This window comes from Buteo buteo, chromosome 12 (assembly GCF_964188355.1).
Source record: "Buteo buteo chromosome 12, bButBut1.hap1.1, whole genome shotgun sequence".
In the NCBI taxonomy this organism is placed as follows: domain Eukaryota; kingdom Metazoa; phylum Chordata; class Aves; order Accipitriformes; family Accipitridae; genus Buteo; species Buteo buteo.
Window position 1 is genome coordinate 2,041,945 of NC_134182.1, and position 19,466 is coordinate 2,061,410.

At 44.5% G+C, this 19,466-nt stretch overlaps 2 protein-coding genes across 2 annotated transcripts in view; one reads left to right on the forward strand and one right to left on the reverse strand.

Annotated features, from left to right (window-relative positions):
• The window catches only part of DZANK1 (double zinc ribbon and ankyrin repeat domains 1), a 27,766-nt gene extending 20,737 nt beyond the window's left edge, over positions 1–7,029 (reverse strand). Inside the window, 6 exon segments of the mRNA XM_075042420.1 lie at positions 185–281; positions 662–779; positions 2,159–2,312; positions 3,114–3,238; positions 4,193–4,249; positions 7,012–7,029. Coding sequence (XP_074898521.1) covers positions 185–281; positions 662–779; positions 2,159–2,312; positions 3,114–3,222 — 478 coding nt within the window. The 5' untranslated portion in view covers positions 3,223–3,238; positions 4,193–4,249; positions 7,012–7,029.
• A 107-nt stretch (positions 7,030–7,136) lies between these two features.
• POLR3F (RNA polymerase III subunit F) lies at positions 7,137–18,557 on the forward strand. Its single transcript, XM_075042413.1, has 9 exons — positions 7,137–7,233; positions 9,076–9,193; positions 11,301–11,368; positions 12,397–12,464; positions 13,218–13,330; positions 15,333–15,476; positions 16,228–16,335; positions 17,065–17,256; positions 17,872–18,557. Exons 1-9 carry the CDS (start codon positions 7,178–7,180, stop codon positions 17,947–17,949), a joined length of 945 nt encoding a protein of 314 aa, XP_074898514.1. The 5' UTR covers positions 7,137–7,177; the 3' UTR covers positions 17,950–18,557.
• Positions 18,558–19,466: the final 909 nt, after the last annotated feature.

Consider the following 19,466-nt stretch of genomic DNA (forward strand, 5'->3'; position numbering starts at 1 on the left):
GGAAGGTAATTTTTGTTCTCTATTTGCAGTGTTGAGCAATTGAAATTGGAATTCCCGGAGGATGTTCTGTCTTCTGAGATGGCTTTAAAATTACCCTTATTTTACCAATGATATAAGGGGAAAACTTTACACTATTTTCAACTAAGACAGAAGTCTATTTCAGTTTTATGAAGTTATACTATACCTTGAAAATCTTGGGGTGCTTCACTCCAGGCAGGCTTGATTTCCACATTCACTCCATTCTTCTTTGGGTTTGTAGTAAACATTCCAGCTTCCTTCTCCTAAAAAGTAATTCCATTTGAATTCTAAATGAAATTTTGGGTTTGCTCAGATCCTCTCTTGCTATAGTTATTTGTTACTTTTTAAAAATACATGATTAAGGTATTTATTTTTGATACAAGCATTTGAAAAGCTTACATTATAAATATATTTTAAAAATATTTGACCTGAACTGGTGACAAAAGACCAGTGAAAAAAAAAGAAAAAAATAATGTGCCCCCTTGAAATTTTAAAATTACAAAAAGGACCAAGGCAGTAAAGATGGGAAACCAAAGAAAATAAAATATATTAAAAGTATAGGCAGTTAAGGTTTAATCGTTAGGTAATATCATACATACAACATTTTATATTCACACAAGGGGTTACCATTGCTAAAACTTACCTGTGTGGCGATATATTTTAGGAAATCCTTGTCATCATCTTCAAGAGAGAAGAGGATGTTTGGTTGCTTGTACTCTACCAGAAACACCTTTGTTACAACTGTACTCTCCCTGCAGTCCCTGAAAATCAATGTTCACAAAGCTATGTACATGCCACAAACCCATGTGCAGCAACAAGAAAATCGCTGATGAACATGGCTCATTTGCTGGAACATCTCTATCAAGCTTCTAAGCCATTATTTCAGTTGGTAAGTATAATCCTGGGCAACACTCTCAGGAACTACTGCTTTGTTTTGTTCTTTTTTTTTTTTTTTAAGTTTAAAATGTGCATGATAAGAAGTTACCAATAAAATATACAGATAGTTTAATCCCTCAACATCTTTTATGTGTAAAACTCTTGATACTCCTATGTCTGCTTTCTGGGGTAACTAGTGTTTGCCAGAGTTACAGAAAATAGAGGAGAGCAAGACTTTTCTTCTATTCATAATATCCTATTAATTTTCCTAGTCAAACAGCAGGTAGCATGCTATTTATTTGATGAAACAACTGTCATTCTCTACTATTTATTAGATTACAGCAGTAACATTGAAATTGCTGTAAATGCCCAAACCATGCATTTAGGATTTATTGTCATTCTAGAGCATCTGTTTAGCACACCTGAAAATGTCTTGATAAAAACATACTGGAAACAAGTGTTAATCTAGGTAGTGATATCAGAAAATACATATAGGTCTAGGTTTTGCAAGTCTCTGCACAGGGAATATTAATGTTGTTAGATTCCAGTGCACACACAAGCAGAGGCTACCTGCAGGTGCTAATAGCAGGGAACAGCAAGCACAAATCCCTGGCTGGAGTGAAAGTTTCTGCTCCCTTGCATAAGGGAAAAGTTAATGCAACAGATTACAGACAGAGAATTTATGTGTCCTCTCCCTGTCTCTAGGCATGAAGTTTGGAGAAAGTCGGTGGCTGTGCAGCAAAATCCAGCTTTCTTTCTATGTATTGTATTTTTACTTTACCCTTGCACATACAACATTGTTACTGAAGCCGTGAGGTTTAGCATTTGGTCCTCCTTTGGGAGAAACTAAGCAAATTCCTGGGAAGACCAACTTCTGTAAATCTGCTGAATCACTGGATGACCCCAGAAAACACCATACTAGTTCCTCTGGCATTTCTAATAATCATGCTCAAGAGGATGAGCTCTAAGTATAGGATATTTTACTAGTTTCTCACCCACAGCCTCTACGCATCGTTGGCCTACTTCCACAGCCTAGGAAATGAACATCCGAGAGATAATCCAACTGCACACTTAATGGATAAAAAGCTTTACGAGAAAGTGAAGTCAATGCAACCGATGCAGATCACTTAGATTGCAAACTGACTGGGGAAAGGGGTGTCTCTCATTTGCAAGGTATGGAGTGCTTTAAACAACACGGCTCCAACCCGTGACTGGGATATCTGTCCCTTGCCAAAATACAACTGAAATAAAACAGGATACTTACTTTGTAACTGCCAGTGCCTTGACCATTATTTTCCCAACTGGTAATACGATAGGACCCTTATACTTAAAAGTGTTTTGTTCTCCATAGCGAGGTTTCCTAATGAGTTCTGGTTTACTTCCATCTAAAGTGTAATAAATAGAGACCTCGGGTGTATCTGAAAGACACAGAGAAAGTAATTAGCCAAATGGTATTCAACCTGTGAAAAACAAGGTCTATGCTTCAAAGTACTCACTACTGTGCTTGATTTTTTCACATAAACAAAATAAAGCAGTTCCATAAATGACTGAATGTTTGGGACCAAAATGGTTTCTGCCATGAAAAATTACTCAACAAACGCAACTTCATTATAAGCAATATTTTTCTTCATAAAGTAGCTGTGTAATGGTTTTTTATGAAAACATTGCAACAGCTTGTCCATTCTAATGACAGAAAAGATATTTTCTCCCACAATGAAAGCTGACATTTCAAAAATTGTAAGGAAAACCTTTGGGATGAGCATGGCATATGATACTTTCAAGCACTGTTTTTGCAGTCAAAGTGAAATGCAACAGCTTAAGAGCTTGATCTTAGAAGCAATTAAGACTGCTAACATACATGAAATAACTCGTATGTCAGTAATATTGTTTGAATTGGGATGAGCATGGCATATGATACTTTCAAGCACTGTTTTTGCAGTCAAAGTGAAATGCAACAGCTTAAGAGCTTGATCTTAGAAGCAATTAAGACTGCTAACATACATGAAACAACTCATATGTCAGTAATATTGTTTGAATGCATAAAATTAAATGCAAGTGTATTTGGCATATCAAAACACATTGGTTAATTTTGTAAGTTCCTTAAGGAAGTGGGCACTCATAAAAATCATAATTAAATGCAAACAAAAGTATAAAGGCTAAAAGTTTCAAATGAACACATAAGAAAAGGTTTTACATAGAGTCAAAACTCTTATTCATACCTGATTTAATTTCTATGAGAGTATTTGTGTCTATTTCATGTTTAGCCTTCCCTGGAAGAGGGTTTCGAAGTGGTATGACCTGAGGAACTGAGACAGAGCCAGCTGTCATCTTTCTCAGTAGTGATCTTTAAAAAAGAAAAACAAAAAGGCAGACAATAATTTTTCTAAACGGAAGAATGCATTGAGAAATACGGTCTTTTAATGTGATTCCATGTCTTTATTTGTTTCTCTTAAAAGAGGGAACACTGGATTCTTTAAACTGTTAGTTCTCAATATTTGCATGATTTTCACATTGAAAAGGAACAAGATTCTAACAACCACCACACTTCTGACTTACTCTTCTGTTTCAGAACTGTAAACAAAGCCTGAGGTGAGCACTGTCGCTTTCATTTCACTTTGGCCTTCCTTGCTCAAGTCTGGTTTCCATGTATTCAAGTGAAACAGCTTTAGCATCATACATTAGTGACACATGGTAGGAGAGAGTAACAGCGAAGTATCTCCACCCTAATCATGGCAGATGTGGAACCAGCCTCTTGTTTCATTGTGGCCATCTGAATATGTACAAGATGTCCTGAAAAGGACTAAATCAAGATAACTATTGCTTAAGTGTATCTCAGCTATCGTATGCATTAAGAATATACATATAAAACAGGTGCTGAACATGATTTATCATAATTTACATAGTCATTATTGTGTCACACAATTAAAGAATGAAAAATTGCATTTGGATACGATAACATTTTACTATACAAAAAGATGTACTCCAGATCTTGGGAATTGATACTCAGGGCCAGGAAACATGTCTACACTAGAAGCATTTGGTTTTGTAACCAACCCTTCAATTCTCCAGAAATGTCTCTTACGCTACTAATCAACGCAGACAGTAATGATTCAGCATGGGAGGTGTTTGTAAGTCCACGCTCTCACTGGGGCTATGAGGAGGTAAGCCACAGTGCTGTCTGCAGCTGCCCATCTCCTTGGCTGGGTTGCCCAAAGTAGCTGTTCAGTTCTCAGCCAAACTTTCTCGGGCTGCATGCAGTGGCACAGGAGATGCAACAATGGGTGGATCAGATCTTTACCTGACGTGAGGGGGCAGAGAGTATTTTTCCTTAAGTACCCGCTGGCTCTTGGCACACCTGGACCAAAAAAGCACAGAGCCCCGTTTCAGCCTTCTTGAGCCCATCACTGGTGGGACACAACCAGTCCTGCCGGCAACCCCAGCGTTCACGGTCCCTGCCCCAGCGTGGGCTCCGTCCCTGCCTGCACTTGCCCTGCCAGGTCAAGCCCTGCTTCCCGTCCCCTCACAGCACAGCCCACCACACCTTGCCCCACTCCATCCCTGCTGTACAGCCCCTGCCCCCTGCTCGATCCCATCCCACAGCCCAGCCCACCCCACTTGATCCCCGCTACCGAGCCCCTGCCCACCCTGCTTGATCCCAGCCACAGCCTTGCCCACCCCACTTCATCCCACTCCACCCCAGCCCCACTGGATCCTTGCTACTGAGCCCCTTGCTCATCCCACTTGATCCCACTCCACAGCCCTGCCCGCCCCGCTCGATCCCTGCCCTCCCCACAAGACCCCTGCTATAGAGTCCTGCCCGCCCCACTCGATCCCATCCCACAGCCTTGCCCACCCCGCTCGATCCCATCCCACAGCCCTGCCCGTCCCACAAGATCCCTGCTATAGCATCTTGCCTGCCCTGCTCGATCCCATCCCACAGCCTTGCCCGCCCCACTAGATCCCTGTTGTCCCCACAAGATCCCTGCTATAGAGCCCTGCCTGCCCCACTTGATCTCACCCCACAGCCCTGCCTGCCCCACTCGATCCCACCCCATTTGATCCCTGCCCGCCCCACTCGATCCCACCCCACTCGATCCCTGTTCTCCCCACAAGATCCCTGCTATAGAGTCCTGCCTGCCCCACTCGATCCCTGTTCTCCCCACAAGATCCCTGCTATAGAGTCCTGCCTGCCCCACTCGATCCCTGTTCTCCCCACAAGATCCCTGCTATACAGCCCTGCCTGCCCCACTCAATCCGCTCCACTCGATCCCTGTTCTCCCCACAAGATCCCTGCTATAGAGTCCTGCCCGCCCCACTCGATCCCTGTTCTCCCCACAAGATCCCTGCTATACAGCCCTGCCCGCCCCACTCAATCCGCCCCACTCGATCCCTGTTCTCCCCACAAGATCCCTGCTATAGAGTCCTGCCTGCCCCACTCGATCCCTGTTCTCCCCACAAGATCCCTGCTATACAGCCCTGCCCGCCCCACTCAATCCGCCCCACTCGATCCCTGTTCTCCCCACAAGATCCCTGCTATAGAGTCCTGCCCGCCCCACTCGATCCCTGTTCTCCCCACAAGATCCCTGCTATACAGCCCTGCCCGCCCCACTCAATCCGCCCCACTCGATCCCTGTTCTCCCCACAAGATCCCTGCTATAGAGTCCTGCCCGCCCCACTCGATCCCTGTTCTCCCCACAAGATCCCTGCTATACAGCCCTGCCCGCCCCACTCGATCCCCCCCCACTCGATCCCTGCCCGCCCCGCTCGATCCCTGTTCTCCCCACAAGATCCCTGCTATACAGCCCTGCCCGCCCCACTCGATCCCTGCCCGCCCCACTCAATCCCGCCCCCCTCGATCCCTGTTCTCCCCACAAGATCCCTGCTGTACAGCCCTGCCCGCCCCACTCGATCCCGCCCCACTCGACCCCTGTTCTCCCCACAAGATCCCTGCTATACAGCCCTGCCCGCCCCACTCGATCCCTGCCCGCCCCACTCGATCCCGCCCCACTCGATCCCTGTTCTCCCCACAAGATCCCTGCTGTACAGCCCTGCCCGCCCCACTCGATCCCTGTTCTCCCCACAAGATCCCTGCTGTACAGCCCTGCCCGCCCCACTCGATCCCCCCCCACTCGATCCCTGCCCGCCCCACTCGATCCCTGTTCTCCCCACAAGATCCCTGCTATACAGCCCTGCCCGCCCCACTCGATCCCCCCCCACTCGATCCCTGCCCGCCCCACTCGATCCCTGTTCTCCCCACAAGATCCCTGCTATACAGCCCTGCCCGCCCCACTCGATCCCTGCCCGCCCCACTCAATCCCGCCCCACTCGATCCCTGTTCTCCCCACAAGATCCCTGCTATACAGCCCTGCCCGCCCCACTCGATCCCTGCCCGCCCCACTCGATCCCGCCCCACTCGATCCCTGTTCTCCCCACAAGATCCCTGCTGTACAGCCCTGCCCGCCCCACTCGATCCCGCCCCACTCGATCCCTGTTCTCCCCACAAGATCCCTGCTGTACAGCCCTGCCCGCCCCACTCGATCCCGCCCCACTCGATCCCTGTTCTCCCCACAAGATCCCTGCTGTACAGCCCTGCCCGCCCCACTCGATCCCCCCCCACTCGATCCCTGCCCGCCCCACTCGATCCCTGTTCTCCCCACAAGATCCCTGCTATACAGCCCTGCCCGCCCCACTCGATCCCCCCCCACTCGATCCCTGCCCGCCCCACTCGATCCCTGTTCTCCCCACAAGATCCCTGCTATACAGCCCTGCCCGCCCCACTCGATCCCTGCCCGCCCCACTCAATCCCGCCCCACTCGATCCCTGTTCTCCCCACAAGATCCCTGCTATACAGCCCTGCCCGCCCCACTCGATCCCTGCCCGCCCCACTCGATCCCGCCCCACTCGATCCCTGTTCTCCCCACAAGATCCCTGCTGTACAGCCCTGCCCGCCCCACTCGATCCCGCCCCACTCGATCCCTGTTCTCCCCACAAGATCCCTGCTGTACAGCCCTGCCCGCCCCACTCGATCCCGCCCCACTCGATCCCTGTTCTCCCCACAAGATCCCTGCTGTACAGCCCTGCCCGCCCCACTCGATCCCCTCCTCTCCCTTCCGTTACCACAGACGCCGCGCGCCCGCCCTCGCCCCCGCCAGCGCCGCCCGCCCATTGGTCCGCGTCCCGCTGCTTAGCAACCGACCCCGTCCCCCCCACCCTCCCTCCCTCCGTCGCGCGGCTCTGACGTCATCCGGCCGCGCCGGGCCCGGTTTGCCGCCGCGGCCTCGCCATGGCGGAGGTGAAGGTGAAGCCGGAGGTCCCCGACCCCATGGATATAGAGAACAGGTGCGGGGCTGGGTGGTGCCGGGGGGCCGCCCCGGTGGGAGGAGAGGCGGTATTATGTGCGTGTTGGCGTTGGGGGAGGCTGCCGGGCGGTGAGGGCCCGTGCGGCGGGGTAAGAGGGGGGGGGGGTCTGTGGGGGCTGGCAGGGAAATGAGGGGGTGTCATGGCGGGGGGGAGGCGGCAGGGATGTGAGGGGAGTGGGGAGGGTAAGGAGCGTGCCGGTGCCTTGGGGGGCGTCGGTGGAGGCCCGGGTGGTGGTCAGGGAATAGGTCCTGAAGGAGAGGTTTGCTGTTGGGGGCACCTTGCGTTTTGGTGCTGGGGCTGGGTCGTGGAGGAGCGATTTGGATCGTTTAAAGAATCGCTGTCAGAGGTACTAACAAAAGTGGGTTTAATATGAATTCATAAAAGTGCGACTTAACCAAGTTCGATGGCAAGGTTCGCTCTATTACTTAGTATGTGGAAGAAACATACAAAGGAAAATTGAGTTAGAATCGAGATAGGTTGATTTACATGGAGACTGGAGGTGCAAAAAGGGTAAGAGAGACTGTCCTTTTGAGGCTCAAGGTTCAGAGTGGACCCCCTTGCTTTCTAAACTCCTGATGGAGCTTAGGGGCAGCTAGGTCCAATCTTAACCCCACACTTGGACAATGGTTTATGTCTAATGGAATTATCTATACAAAGTTTATAATAATTAATATCGAGCATTGCTTTCATTAGTATTAATTAAGCATGCTATCAGTCACTTACCAAGGGTCTGTTGCGAGTAAGGCATCTTTCTGCCTTGGGTAAAGAAGGATCTTTGAGTCTCAGGTAAGGAATCTCAAACTTTGAGAGGCGTCCCTGCTCAAGGGGAGAGTCGCCTGGTATGCAGTCCAGTTGCAGTTCAGGGAGAACTTGAATTGGGACTCATCCAAAGATCTGTCATTAGTAAAATGTCTCTCTGCCTCGAGGAGCAACCTTGAGAGGTGTCCCAGCTCAAGGGGAGATCACCGCCATGCAGTTACGCTGCCTAGCAGGGAGACCTCAAAGAAGGTTCACTTAGGATGTCGTATTTATGGAATAAAGTGCTTGGCTCGTAGTTAAATTGCATACAATAGGAAAGGTATGCATCAGACTCCTTGTACCCACAGTTTTCTTTGTTCCTTGATAAATGACTCTTGGAAAAGCCACCTATTATTCATGTGTTAATCACATGGTCATGTTCCAAGCTCATATGTATCGATGCTCACTGTGTCACTCTGCTCCTTTGGGGGTTTCCTGGAGGAGTTCTTGGCCTGGCTACAGCTCAGGCCTTTGCCTCCTTTGGAGCCTGTACCAAACTGCTGCTAGTTTGGTTAAGGGGTTGAGTGCATCCATCACAGGCTGGGAGGTGTTTAGGTGGCAGTGAGGGATGGGGTCAGGTTACCTTTGGCTGCCCTGGTGTTGAAAATTTTACAAAGGGGAATTGCAACTTTTCTGCATTAAGTTATTGGTTTCTAAATGGTATTTCATCAGTATTTGCGTTCTCTGACTAGCTAGCAATTCCGTCCCATCAGAACCTTTTGTGTAATGAAACTGTACAGGGAGCTCTAAACCCATATGCTTAATAATGAGAGCAACAGAAAAGTGAAATGGAGCACCACGTTCAGTGTTGTCACAAAGAGCAAACGTAGTTTATCCAGCAGTTGCAGAGGCGTTATTTGTCAGCACAGGGATTAGATGCTAAGTTCCCTCAATAGGTATGATTGAGAAACAGTTTCCCTGAATTGTTCTTTTCCTTCTCTTCCATTCCGGCTCTAATACTGTTTGGATTTGGTTTTGGATGTAACAGAACATGATTTTAAACTTGCTTTCATCCTCCCCCAGGATTATTGAGCTGTGTCATCAGTTTCCTCACGGTATCACAGACCAGGTGATTCAAAATGATATGCCTCACATGGAAGCCCAGCAGCGAGCCATGGCAATCAACAGGCTGCTCTCAATGGTAGGGTCATCTCGCCTTCCTTGTGTCACTTCAGCCAACCCGGAGCACTTTGAACACACTGTCTGCATGGTAGCAACCTGTTGGGCAGGGCTAGCAAATTAATCCCTTTTGGATTTAGTGGCATTTGCCATTATGTACAGTTACTATAACTTACTTTTGGTCGCCATAAGCACTTATGATTGCCAAAGCCTATTAAAACATACTCAGCTTACTCTTTCCTTTCTGTAATACAAAGTTACCATGAATGGGTATATCTCTGTGAGTTTCTAGGTGAGGAAGCTACCGCTGAGAAGTACCACATTTGTTTTTTGATGTGTCTAAAGTTCTTTCGTCGTCTTTTCCCTGTGCATTACTTTGTAAAGCAGAATACGATACAATGGTCTAATGTAACAGTCAGGTGCAAGTGTAGTTGCAGTGGTTCAGCAGGTGGTAAGACAGCCACAGGTGATAACCACAAGGCCCATTAATGATGGGGAATGAATTAGCTAGAGATAAAAGAATGGATGTTATCCCATGCCCTTATATGTGAAGGTCTTCTCTGAACCCCTCACAAAATCCCAAGGTTGTGGATTACTCTGATAATAAGCAGATGAAACGTCTCCAGGGATTTTTTGCATCTTCTCTAAATTCCCACACTTCACTGGGCCTTTTCATTTGCTGTATCAGGAGTCAGCCTAAGCCAGGAGCGAGAATCACTGTCAACTAATTCTGCCACATGTTCAGGAACAGACACTAGTTGTTTAGTCTTGTTGGCTCTAGTGTGGCATAAATTTGAGTGTCAGCTAAATGTTCAAGGTCTTTAAAGATCAAGATTCCTTTTGGTTCCTTAGCTAGCCGCTTCATGGGCATGTGAAGTCAGGCAATAAAACAGACTGAGTGGTGCAGCAGAGAGAGCACTGTTGAAAAAGAGGGCTTTCTCAGAAAGAGGGGTATTGGAAAGTATCCAAACTGAGTGAGGTGTGATGTTTGGGGTTTTTTTAATAACTGAAACTTCTTAGCTTGGACCATAGTAGGTGGCACTGGAATTAATCTAATCTCTCTCTTCTTGGTCTTTCTGTTATAGATGTGATTTATCAATACATTGGATGTGAGCTTGTGTGTTCAGGAACTTTTGAGTGGGTTGGCCAAATTTCACAGTGAGGCTTCAAAGATAGTGAAGTCTCTAGAATGTGTTTCAGGTAGATGCCTTAGGGTGTGGGGGCTGTTTGGGGAGATTTAATAAGTACCTCAAACATGGGGAAAAACTGCAGTGAGAGCTCAGCCTTATTAAGCATCAGGTACTTCACTTGAGATGGGCTGCAAGTACTTCATCTGTAGAAAAGCATTGAAGGGGATCACCTTGAGGTGTAGGTGTGATCTTCAGTGAGTGACATAATGCAAATCTATAAGAAGCAAGGCTGTAACTGCGGGGAAAGGATTAGCCTGCAACGAAAGAGTGAATGTTAGTGCTGTTATACACAGTTATGCTCTTGGGCTTGTCTAATTGCTTGTCTCTTCAAAATAGGAAATAAGAATTTTCCTGGCCTAGGCACAAGTGTCAAGGGAAGAACAGATGTTTTGTGTGTGAGAGATGCTGGTAATTTGTCTCTGAGAGGCACTATCAATCCTGGTTGGTGGTTTTCCAGTGGTCTTTACTTAGTATAAAATAGGACTTTGCTACTGGAACGCAGAATTGTTCAAAACTTGTGCAGTAGAGCTCTAGCGTGACTTCTGGGTAGCCATGCAAATGAGTGTTTTGGTGGAAAGGGAGAGCAAAGTATACAAGAACTTGATGTCCCTCGTGCAATAGTGAAAGTTAGGAGAAATAATAGGAAGTGCATAGATGTTGTGGGAAGGGATGGGAACTGTATTTGTTATTTCTGATAGCTGATGATAAATGGATACTTGTAGGGGAAAACAAATATCCTCAAGAGTATTACTGTACTTGTAGGGAAAAAATATCCTCAGGGGTATTATTGTTTCCAGTGGTTAGAAATGTTAGTTTTCCCTTTTCTTTATTCAGTTGGCATGAAATAATGTTTTTAATTTAGAATATTACAAGATTCTTGCCATGTTCTGAAACAAGCTATTTGAAGGAAAGTAAATGCATTGTGCCCATCTCTCCTAGGGGCAGCTGGACCTTCTCAGGAGCAATGCAGGTCTTCTGTATAGAATCAAAGAGTCTCAAAATGCAAGGTAAGCCTTGTGTTTGTTGGATAAATATATTTGGAACACAACTCTGCAACTCACGTGCAGCATTGTTGAGAATACACTCAGCAATGTAATATGGATTCTGTAATGTGGATGTTACAGAACATAACTGCTTGTTTCTGGAGGGTACACGTGACTCTTCTGAGCTGATCCTGAAAACTGTTTTAGGTATAGTGGTTTCTACTGAACAGAGGGTACCATGGGACTACAGTTCTAGCATGCTAGCAGACTTCCTGGTCCAGATGACAGCAAAGTGATCTGTGCAAACATGTATATGTGCTCAGGTGAAATCCAGCTGAAGCCTGACCATACCCTCTGCAAACTGTGGTTCTGTGGTCTTCCTCACTGCTCATGTTACAGGATCAGGGCTCGTAGTTACAGCTGTCCAGGAGGCCACTTGAACTGCTACTCATACTCTTCGATTTATTAAAATGTACCTTCAAACCATGTCTTGTGATGCCTATGTAAATCTTGAGTAAAAGATGCCTTAGACATACTTCTGGAAAGAAATATACTTCAAAATTATCCTCAGTGCAGGCGTGTCATCTTCTCTTTCAAATGCTTTAGAAAAAGATTGCTGAGTTCAGGCTTTCTCAGACCAGTGAAAAGGCATGTTTTAGAGTTGGGAGCATGCTACTATCCCTTTGTAGACGTTCTGTCTAGAGACAGATTATCCTAAATTATGCTCCGTGCTGTGTTTGACCTTCCACAGTTGTGTTAATACGTGACTCCAAATTCCCCATTGTTATGACAAGTTGAGTGACTCCCACTTAGTCACTTTTCTTTCATACTGTGCTCTTTTCTCTTTACTGTGGCTTCTCACTGGCAAGCTTGGCTTGATCCAGAGAGGTTTAGTGTCATGTATTATATTTGCCAATCGCTGGCTTATTGTGTAGGGTTTTTTTCCTTTGTGCATTGTTTTTTTCATAGTGCTTGTTTTCAGTTTAAGACAAATCCAACTTCTTTCAAATTTTGGACCTTTCAAAAATCTTGATGGCTCTCTTATTTTACAGTAAAATGAAAGGCTCCGACAATCAAGAGAAGCTGGTTTACCAAATCATAGAAGATGCAGGCAACAAAGGTAGTTCAAATAAATTATAATTGTGAATGGTACTAACTCTGTTTACTTATGGAACTGTTCCTGTCCAAACTTTTAAATGCTTGTCCAGACAATACAAATATAAAATCTAGAGTCCCCATACCAGGTCTGTAGCTAGTGTTCCATGTGTCCACTTCTTAAAAACCAAAGAGAAGTCTGGTTGACTTTTGGGTGGGGGCTCTTTCAAAATATTTGGAATATGAATTACAATTATCTGTGGGACTGTCAAGCTGAGGAATCCACAAAACACTAATTAAAAGAAAATGAGATACCTATGTCAGATTTAATAGGTGTACTGCCAGCAGAAACCACTAGTAACTAGGCTTTCTCAGCAGTCATTGCACACTATGGTTGAGAGATGGCAGGTAGAACTGGCTGTCATGTTTTTGTTGAAGCAAACACTAGTTACCTAAAAATACAAGAACATTTCTGTGATGTATTCATGTTGGCAGTGAAATAGGGTCCACTTGTAAGAGCTCTTGGAGGAGAGATAAAGGGCAGAAGGACAGTGTGATGGTGGTGGTATGCATTTCTTGGGTTTTGTCAGTTGTTTTCTTTGTTCCATCCCCTTCTGTCCCTTCCCTCCCTTCTGCCAGGAGTGGTAGGATAGAGGATACATCCTATGGTTGGCAAGTGAGTCAAGCAATGTTGTGATGTGACTTTTGGTTTGTGAGTATGTACAGAAACAAATGGTTTCTTCTGTTCATTTCTGTTCACTTCTGTGATTTTAAACAGGTATTTGGAGCAGGGATATTAGATACAAAAGTAATTTGCCTTTAACGGAGATCAATAAGATACTGAAAAACTTGGAAAGCAAGAAACTAATTAAAGCAGTTAAATCTGTGGCAGTGAGTATTTTGTAACTTTTTTTAACAATTTCAAACTTTTGCTGCATGCTGTGTATGCTTGAACAGGGGACCGGGAGCAGAGAGACCTCGTTCTGCCTCTAGCTATCTCACTGACTATGCACCAGTGTTTGACTCTGCCTTTAGTGTGCAGGTTTGAGGTCCTACAGATACGAGAGGCTATAAAATGTTTATTAAATAATCAACATACTACTAACAAACTGTTTAATAATCCAATTAATAAACACATCACTATTAATATACAGTTTTATTTCTCTTCCAACCGCTACTAATTACACACCATTACTATCAAATTGCAGTTCTAGTTCTTGTCATTCTTTATTGCACACAGCTGTTATAGTTCTGTTACCCTGCACAAACCTCTTGCACTGGTTACTACTAATCTGCAGTTCTGTCACCATTTTCTCTGCACTTCCATACCTAGTGTTTAGGACATAAATCTAGGGAAGAGTCTGGTGCATTTCCCTCCAGCATCCCAATGGGCTTGGGTCCACAGGCCAGCTTCTCTGCTGTTTGTACGCATCTATACTACTGCTGTCTGCAGATCCTGCCCTCTCTTGTTCTCTGATTTTTATACCTTATTCTCCTTTTTTGTTTCTTAACACTTTTCTGCTACCCTTTTCTCCTGTCTCCACTCAAATAAGCAACGTGCTCGTAATTACTTTTTCTCCATTGGTCCCAATGTTACTGTACCACAATTTGGTATTTCTGGTACTGAAGCAATCTCAGCCTTTTATATGGGACTAGTGGTATGGTTGCGTAGCTGCAAGTGACCTTGCAAGGTTCTTCTCCCCCGGAGATCCTGAAACTCCCTTCAGTTATCTGGTTCGTACTGGATTTGTGCTGTTTACTTTAAACAATTTCTAAGACGTTTGATTCTGTCTTAGTCTTCATTCCTCTACTTTGTTCCAGTTACTCAAGTACTTATTTATCTTCTGTGCAAATAGTCCACGTACCAGAGTAAGGCTTACATTTTTCCATGCTTTTTCTCACAGTGTTATAATGCTCATGCAGGATCCTGCTCTCCCTCACCTGCTTAATTACAACATTGGCATTAGCATGTTCTTTGGACACTCTCCTGGTTTTCAGCAGAGATTCTGTCTTGTGGCAGGGCCTGGAACACCAGGAAGACCACTGGCTTGTGAACTCTTGGAAGTTTTATGTTGTGTGCCTTTTTTATGTGTCAGTCTCATCTGCACCATGGAGGCAATACCTTGGCTTGCGTGTGTGTGTTTTTTGGGGGGGCAGGGTGGAGTGAGAGGTGAGGGTAACTTCCTAAATAAAAATAAAATGGAGATAAAGAGGTTGGACATAGAGAAGCAGTAGCTTTTTCATGTTCTTGTGAGAGGTGCTGGCTTCATCTAGTCATACAGGGGATGTAACGTTGCTAAAATTGCTTCAGTGGTTGCTGAGTAGTCCTTTGGACGACCATTGTCCTTTGACTGACTGACTACTAATATCAGGACTGAAGCAGCATTCACGTTCACCCCATCTAGGTGTGGCAGTAAGGAGTGGGCTCGCAAGGGTTAACTTTAGCTGCAGGGTTTAATCATGTAAGGATCCTCTTATCATCAGTGTGCGGGATGAATGCTGCAGAAACAGTTGAAAGCTTCTCCGTTAAGTTTGTCTTTGCTGTCTTCTAAAGATACTTTCCTGCCCTCCTTCGACTGTGGAGGGGGATTAGAGTCACTAGGCTAAAGTTAAACTCTGCTCTTCAGTGAGGTTTGTATTGTGTGCACGTTGTTAGTAGGATTCTTTCTTCTAACACTATGTTATAAAATGATTAGGAATCCAAATGTATTGATCTTCTCTTTATCTCCATGTTACCTGAGGGTCAAACATGTTAAGGATAGCTCAAGTCAGATGGATTACTGTGCCCTAGCTTTTAGGAGTAATAAACTATCTCTTTTGCAGATATCTTCTTAAATCTTCCTTTCTTAAGGAAGACTTCAGCTGTTAAGAGCTGTGCGCTTTTCTCTAACAGGCATCCAAGAAGAAGGTGTATATGCTATATAACCTGCAGCCTGACCGGTCAGTGACTGGTGGGGCTTGGTACAGTGACCAAGACTTTGAGTCTGAATTTGTGGAGGTGTTAAATCAACAGTGTTTTAAATTTCTGCAGAGTAAGGTGAGTGCGACTACTAAAGTCACCTTCTATTTGTTTTGTGCAAGTAATTATTTTCTTTATAAAACCAGTGACAGGCAAGGCTTAAGTTTTCCATAGTGTTTTCTGTAAGCGTTGGCAATTGTTATAATTGGATTGGCAAATTTGTACTGGATGGTATTTGTCACAGCAAGTGTGATGGTGTTGCATTTTAATAATGCATATTTTTGCACCCTGTACAGGGAGTGAAGCCTTCTGTCTCCAAGGTCCAATGACAAGCTAGGCAGCAAAGAACACAGGACCAAAAAACTTAGCAAAAGTCACTGTTTTCCCTGCAGATCTCCTAATTTCTGTGAGGGTGGAAGGCAATAGTCAGTCAGCTCTTTCTAAAAGACAATTTTCTCTAGTATAACTGCAGGAGAAGCCTGCTCTCCATTAAATAAGTCCTATGCAGATTGCAGCATTTCTCTATTCCGTTAAAATATATTTTAACTGGCTCTAGATACAGCAGAAACTTTTGTGTCAAAAACCACCAGATGCTAATACTCCTTCATATTAATCTATGTCATATTTAGTGTAAAACTATGTTTGGTTGTGCACTGCATTGTCTCACATGCATCAGTCTTAAGGACATAGCTTTAAATGCTAAATAAAAAAACATGTTCCAGAAATGGTTTGGAAATCAGCTTTTATACTTCAGTCTACCTGAAACTGAACCACGAAGGAGACTCATGGCAGTGAGCACTGACTATAACTCATCTTTGCTTTTTCTTAGGCAGAAGCAGCTCGAGAGAGCAAACAGAACCCCATGATACAGAGGAACAGCTCATTTGCCTCATCCCATGAGGTGTGGAAATATATCTGTGAACTGGGCATCAGTAAGGTCAGAATAGATTCATCTTACTACTCTCAGAATTCTCAGTGCATGACTAGCTGCAGGAGTTGGGTCCTGCAAATTTGGTGAGGGTCCGTTTAGTACTTTAGTACCCTACAGTTACTGTACTAGAAGTGGGCTTTGCTGCTTTATTGCTTTTTGAAGAGTGTCCTCAGTGCTGCATGGGATTTCAGGATAGTTTGTACATGTGGGTTTTCAAAGACGTATAAAAGAATTAGCATTCACATCCTTGTTGATGGAAACTGGAGTGAGTTTTCCTTTAACAATCTCAACTGGTTTATGTTTCATAATTTCTCTCAAGTTAGCCTATGTACTTCAAGCAGGTTTAGAGGAGGAAAAAAACCCTGCAATTATTGGTCACCGTCAACAGGCATAGCTTCAGCAGTCTTGTCTTTTTCTTCTTTCATGATTATTTTCCTGTAAAACTGGAAATGTATCATGCTAGGATGATGTAGACACTTGAGGTGCATAGAGAAGTTCTTTTGGGGAAGCCAAGGCTAGTGTAATCCAAAAGTGTTTGGGAGGTAGGAGGTGTTGGTATTTGCTTTGCTTTTTTTATCTGTACAACCCCATGAAGTGCCTAGCGAGAGCAGTGCCTTTATCTGGGCTACGTTAGAACTCTAAGGATTTATTTCTCATGGTGTTTGCTCATTTCCTCCTTGCAGGACTTATTAGCGTGTGTCTTTCCGAATATTTATTTTAAAAATTGTTTCTTAGGTCGAGTTGTCAATGGAAGACATTGAAACCATTTTAAATACACTAATATATGATGGAAAAGTGGAGATGACTATTATTGCTGCAAAGGAAGGGACGGTAGGCAGTGTGGATGGACAGATGAAGTTGTACAGAGCTGTTAGTCCTCTCATACAACCTACTGGATTAGTCAGGACGCCCTGTGGACTCTGCCCTGTAAGTAACTAATTCTGAATATGAATAGGCGGGTGTGTGCAAATTTTGAATACAATCCTGCAAATGGCCAGCCAGCACACTGCAAGGTTATGCCTGTGAGTGATCCTCATGGCTTTCTAAACCAACTATGCTTATGAGTGTTATCTGTGATGCCTTAGCTATGGTGTAAGAGGCAGGTTTTTTAGTTTTGACCAGGATGTTTCCCACTTATATCCTGCTTCTTTACTGGACTGTATGTGAAAGGGTGTGGTCAAGTTTAGCCTGTTCCAAATTATTCTATTTTCTGATCTCAAGTTTGCCTATTTATGTTTTTTAACAAGCTAACTTATTTCTGCCTAGCTTTGGTCTCTCCTACTTAGATTGTAAACTGATATGTAGGTAAAACTTGCCTATGTGTCCATTTGCATCATTTACTATAGCGGGGTCTGTTTTGCTTTGTTGTGCTCACGTTACTGTTCCTCAGAGCTGGCACTGGACTTACTGGATTTTGGCCTCTGTTAGACTACTGCTTTTCTACTGGGGAAGGAGCAGAGAGCAGACGACATGTGAGCATGTTGCTTCCAGTGAGATTGTGCTTGCTGTATATAATTACTGACATAGGGCTTTCTTTTGCAGGTTTTTGATGATTGCCATGAAGGTGGTGAGATTTCTCCATCAAACTGTATTTATATGACAGAGTGGCTGGAATTTTAAAGTGAAAGAAAACTGTAAACTGGGTTCGTGCTTCACAGCCAAGGTGACAAAGCAGCTTGCTTTTTTAAAAGTGAACTTCTAAATTTGTGAGCAACTTCAGGACATGGAGTGACTTTGGTTTTAGTGAAACATAAAGCAGCAACATATCAGTTGCGTTAGCAGTCCTGTGAGTGGACTGGAAGTAGAGTCAGCACTGAAGATTAAGGCTGAAGTAGAAACATAAATCCATTCTTGTACCAAAAATTGGTTGTGTGACTTGAAAAGTGCCATAGAACAGCTGGGTGGTGATGCATCGCTTCCAAGGATTGTGTCGAGTACTCCACAGATGCTTATTCTGAATGAGAGAAAGTAAGTCATTAGCTGATCAGAAAAACTTGCTAATGAGTGCTGCCAAGAATGAGATCCCAAACTTTGCTTTCAGACTAGTGCTACTGGTGGGTGCGTAAGCTGTAAAGCTGACACTTTTCTCCCATGATAGTTACCATCTAATTGAAGACTAAGAATCTGATGTGGGAAAGATCCTAAATATGTCAAACAGAACTCATTGATTCTTTATTATCTTTCTTACCTACTAATTTATCATTAAAACCCCTGATTTTTCTCATGTACATCTGTGCTTCGTTTCCTTCATTGCTGCCATTCCCTGGTGATGCATCCATTGTATTTATTCCTTCATCTGACAGCTACAAGATCATCATCAAATCTGTGTTGGTGTGTTCTGGCAGCTGCATCGCATACATGGATATGTCAGCTGAAATTTTGAGTAGAAGTATTCTGGGAAAATATGTTTTCCAGAAGAGAAAGAGAGTTCCTCTGGTCTGATGGTACAGGGAGAATTTTTATAGATTATCTGAATACCCTCAGGGTTGAGAAAGATGCCAGTGACAGTTGCTTGTACATAAATATGGCCTCTGGCCTTGATTTGTGATCTGAGAAAGGCATGGTACTGGCACATCATCAGAAAGCTCAATCTTCTTTTCCTGTGATGTGGAGCCAATTTGTGTTTCTCATAAGTGTGACCTCTCTGGCTTCTTCTCTGTGTGACTCTGGACTGATGAATTTGCAATAATGTATAGATTGTGGTGTTGTCATCAGCCTCATGCCCAGTGTATGCCAGGCCATGGACCTCCTGAGAGAGCTGTGTCTAGTTTCCTCTGGCTATTGCTGTCCATCTGGCAGTCTTAGAGGGGCGATACTGCCTTTGGAAAATGTGGGTTCAAATCCCACTTGGGAAGTAAACAGATCTTTGTATCGACTAGTTAGTTACTGCACCTCTTCCTTAACCTATAATCAAACAACCTCTAGGGGAAAAAAAAATTCAGCTCCTTTTTTAATAAAAATATTGTGCATATATGGTACAGCCAGCATTTCCATCATCCAGAGTTAACAGACAGCTGGCAAAGCTAGACATACTAGCAGGCAGAGCAGTATAGACACATGAACTGTGCAGAGACAGTCTGGTCCTGGTACAACTTCCTACCTGTGGCTTATCGTGCTGTGTCCAGGCTGGATCTCTA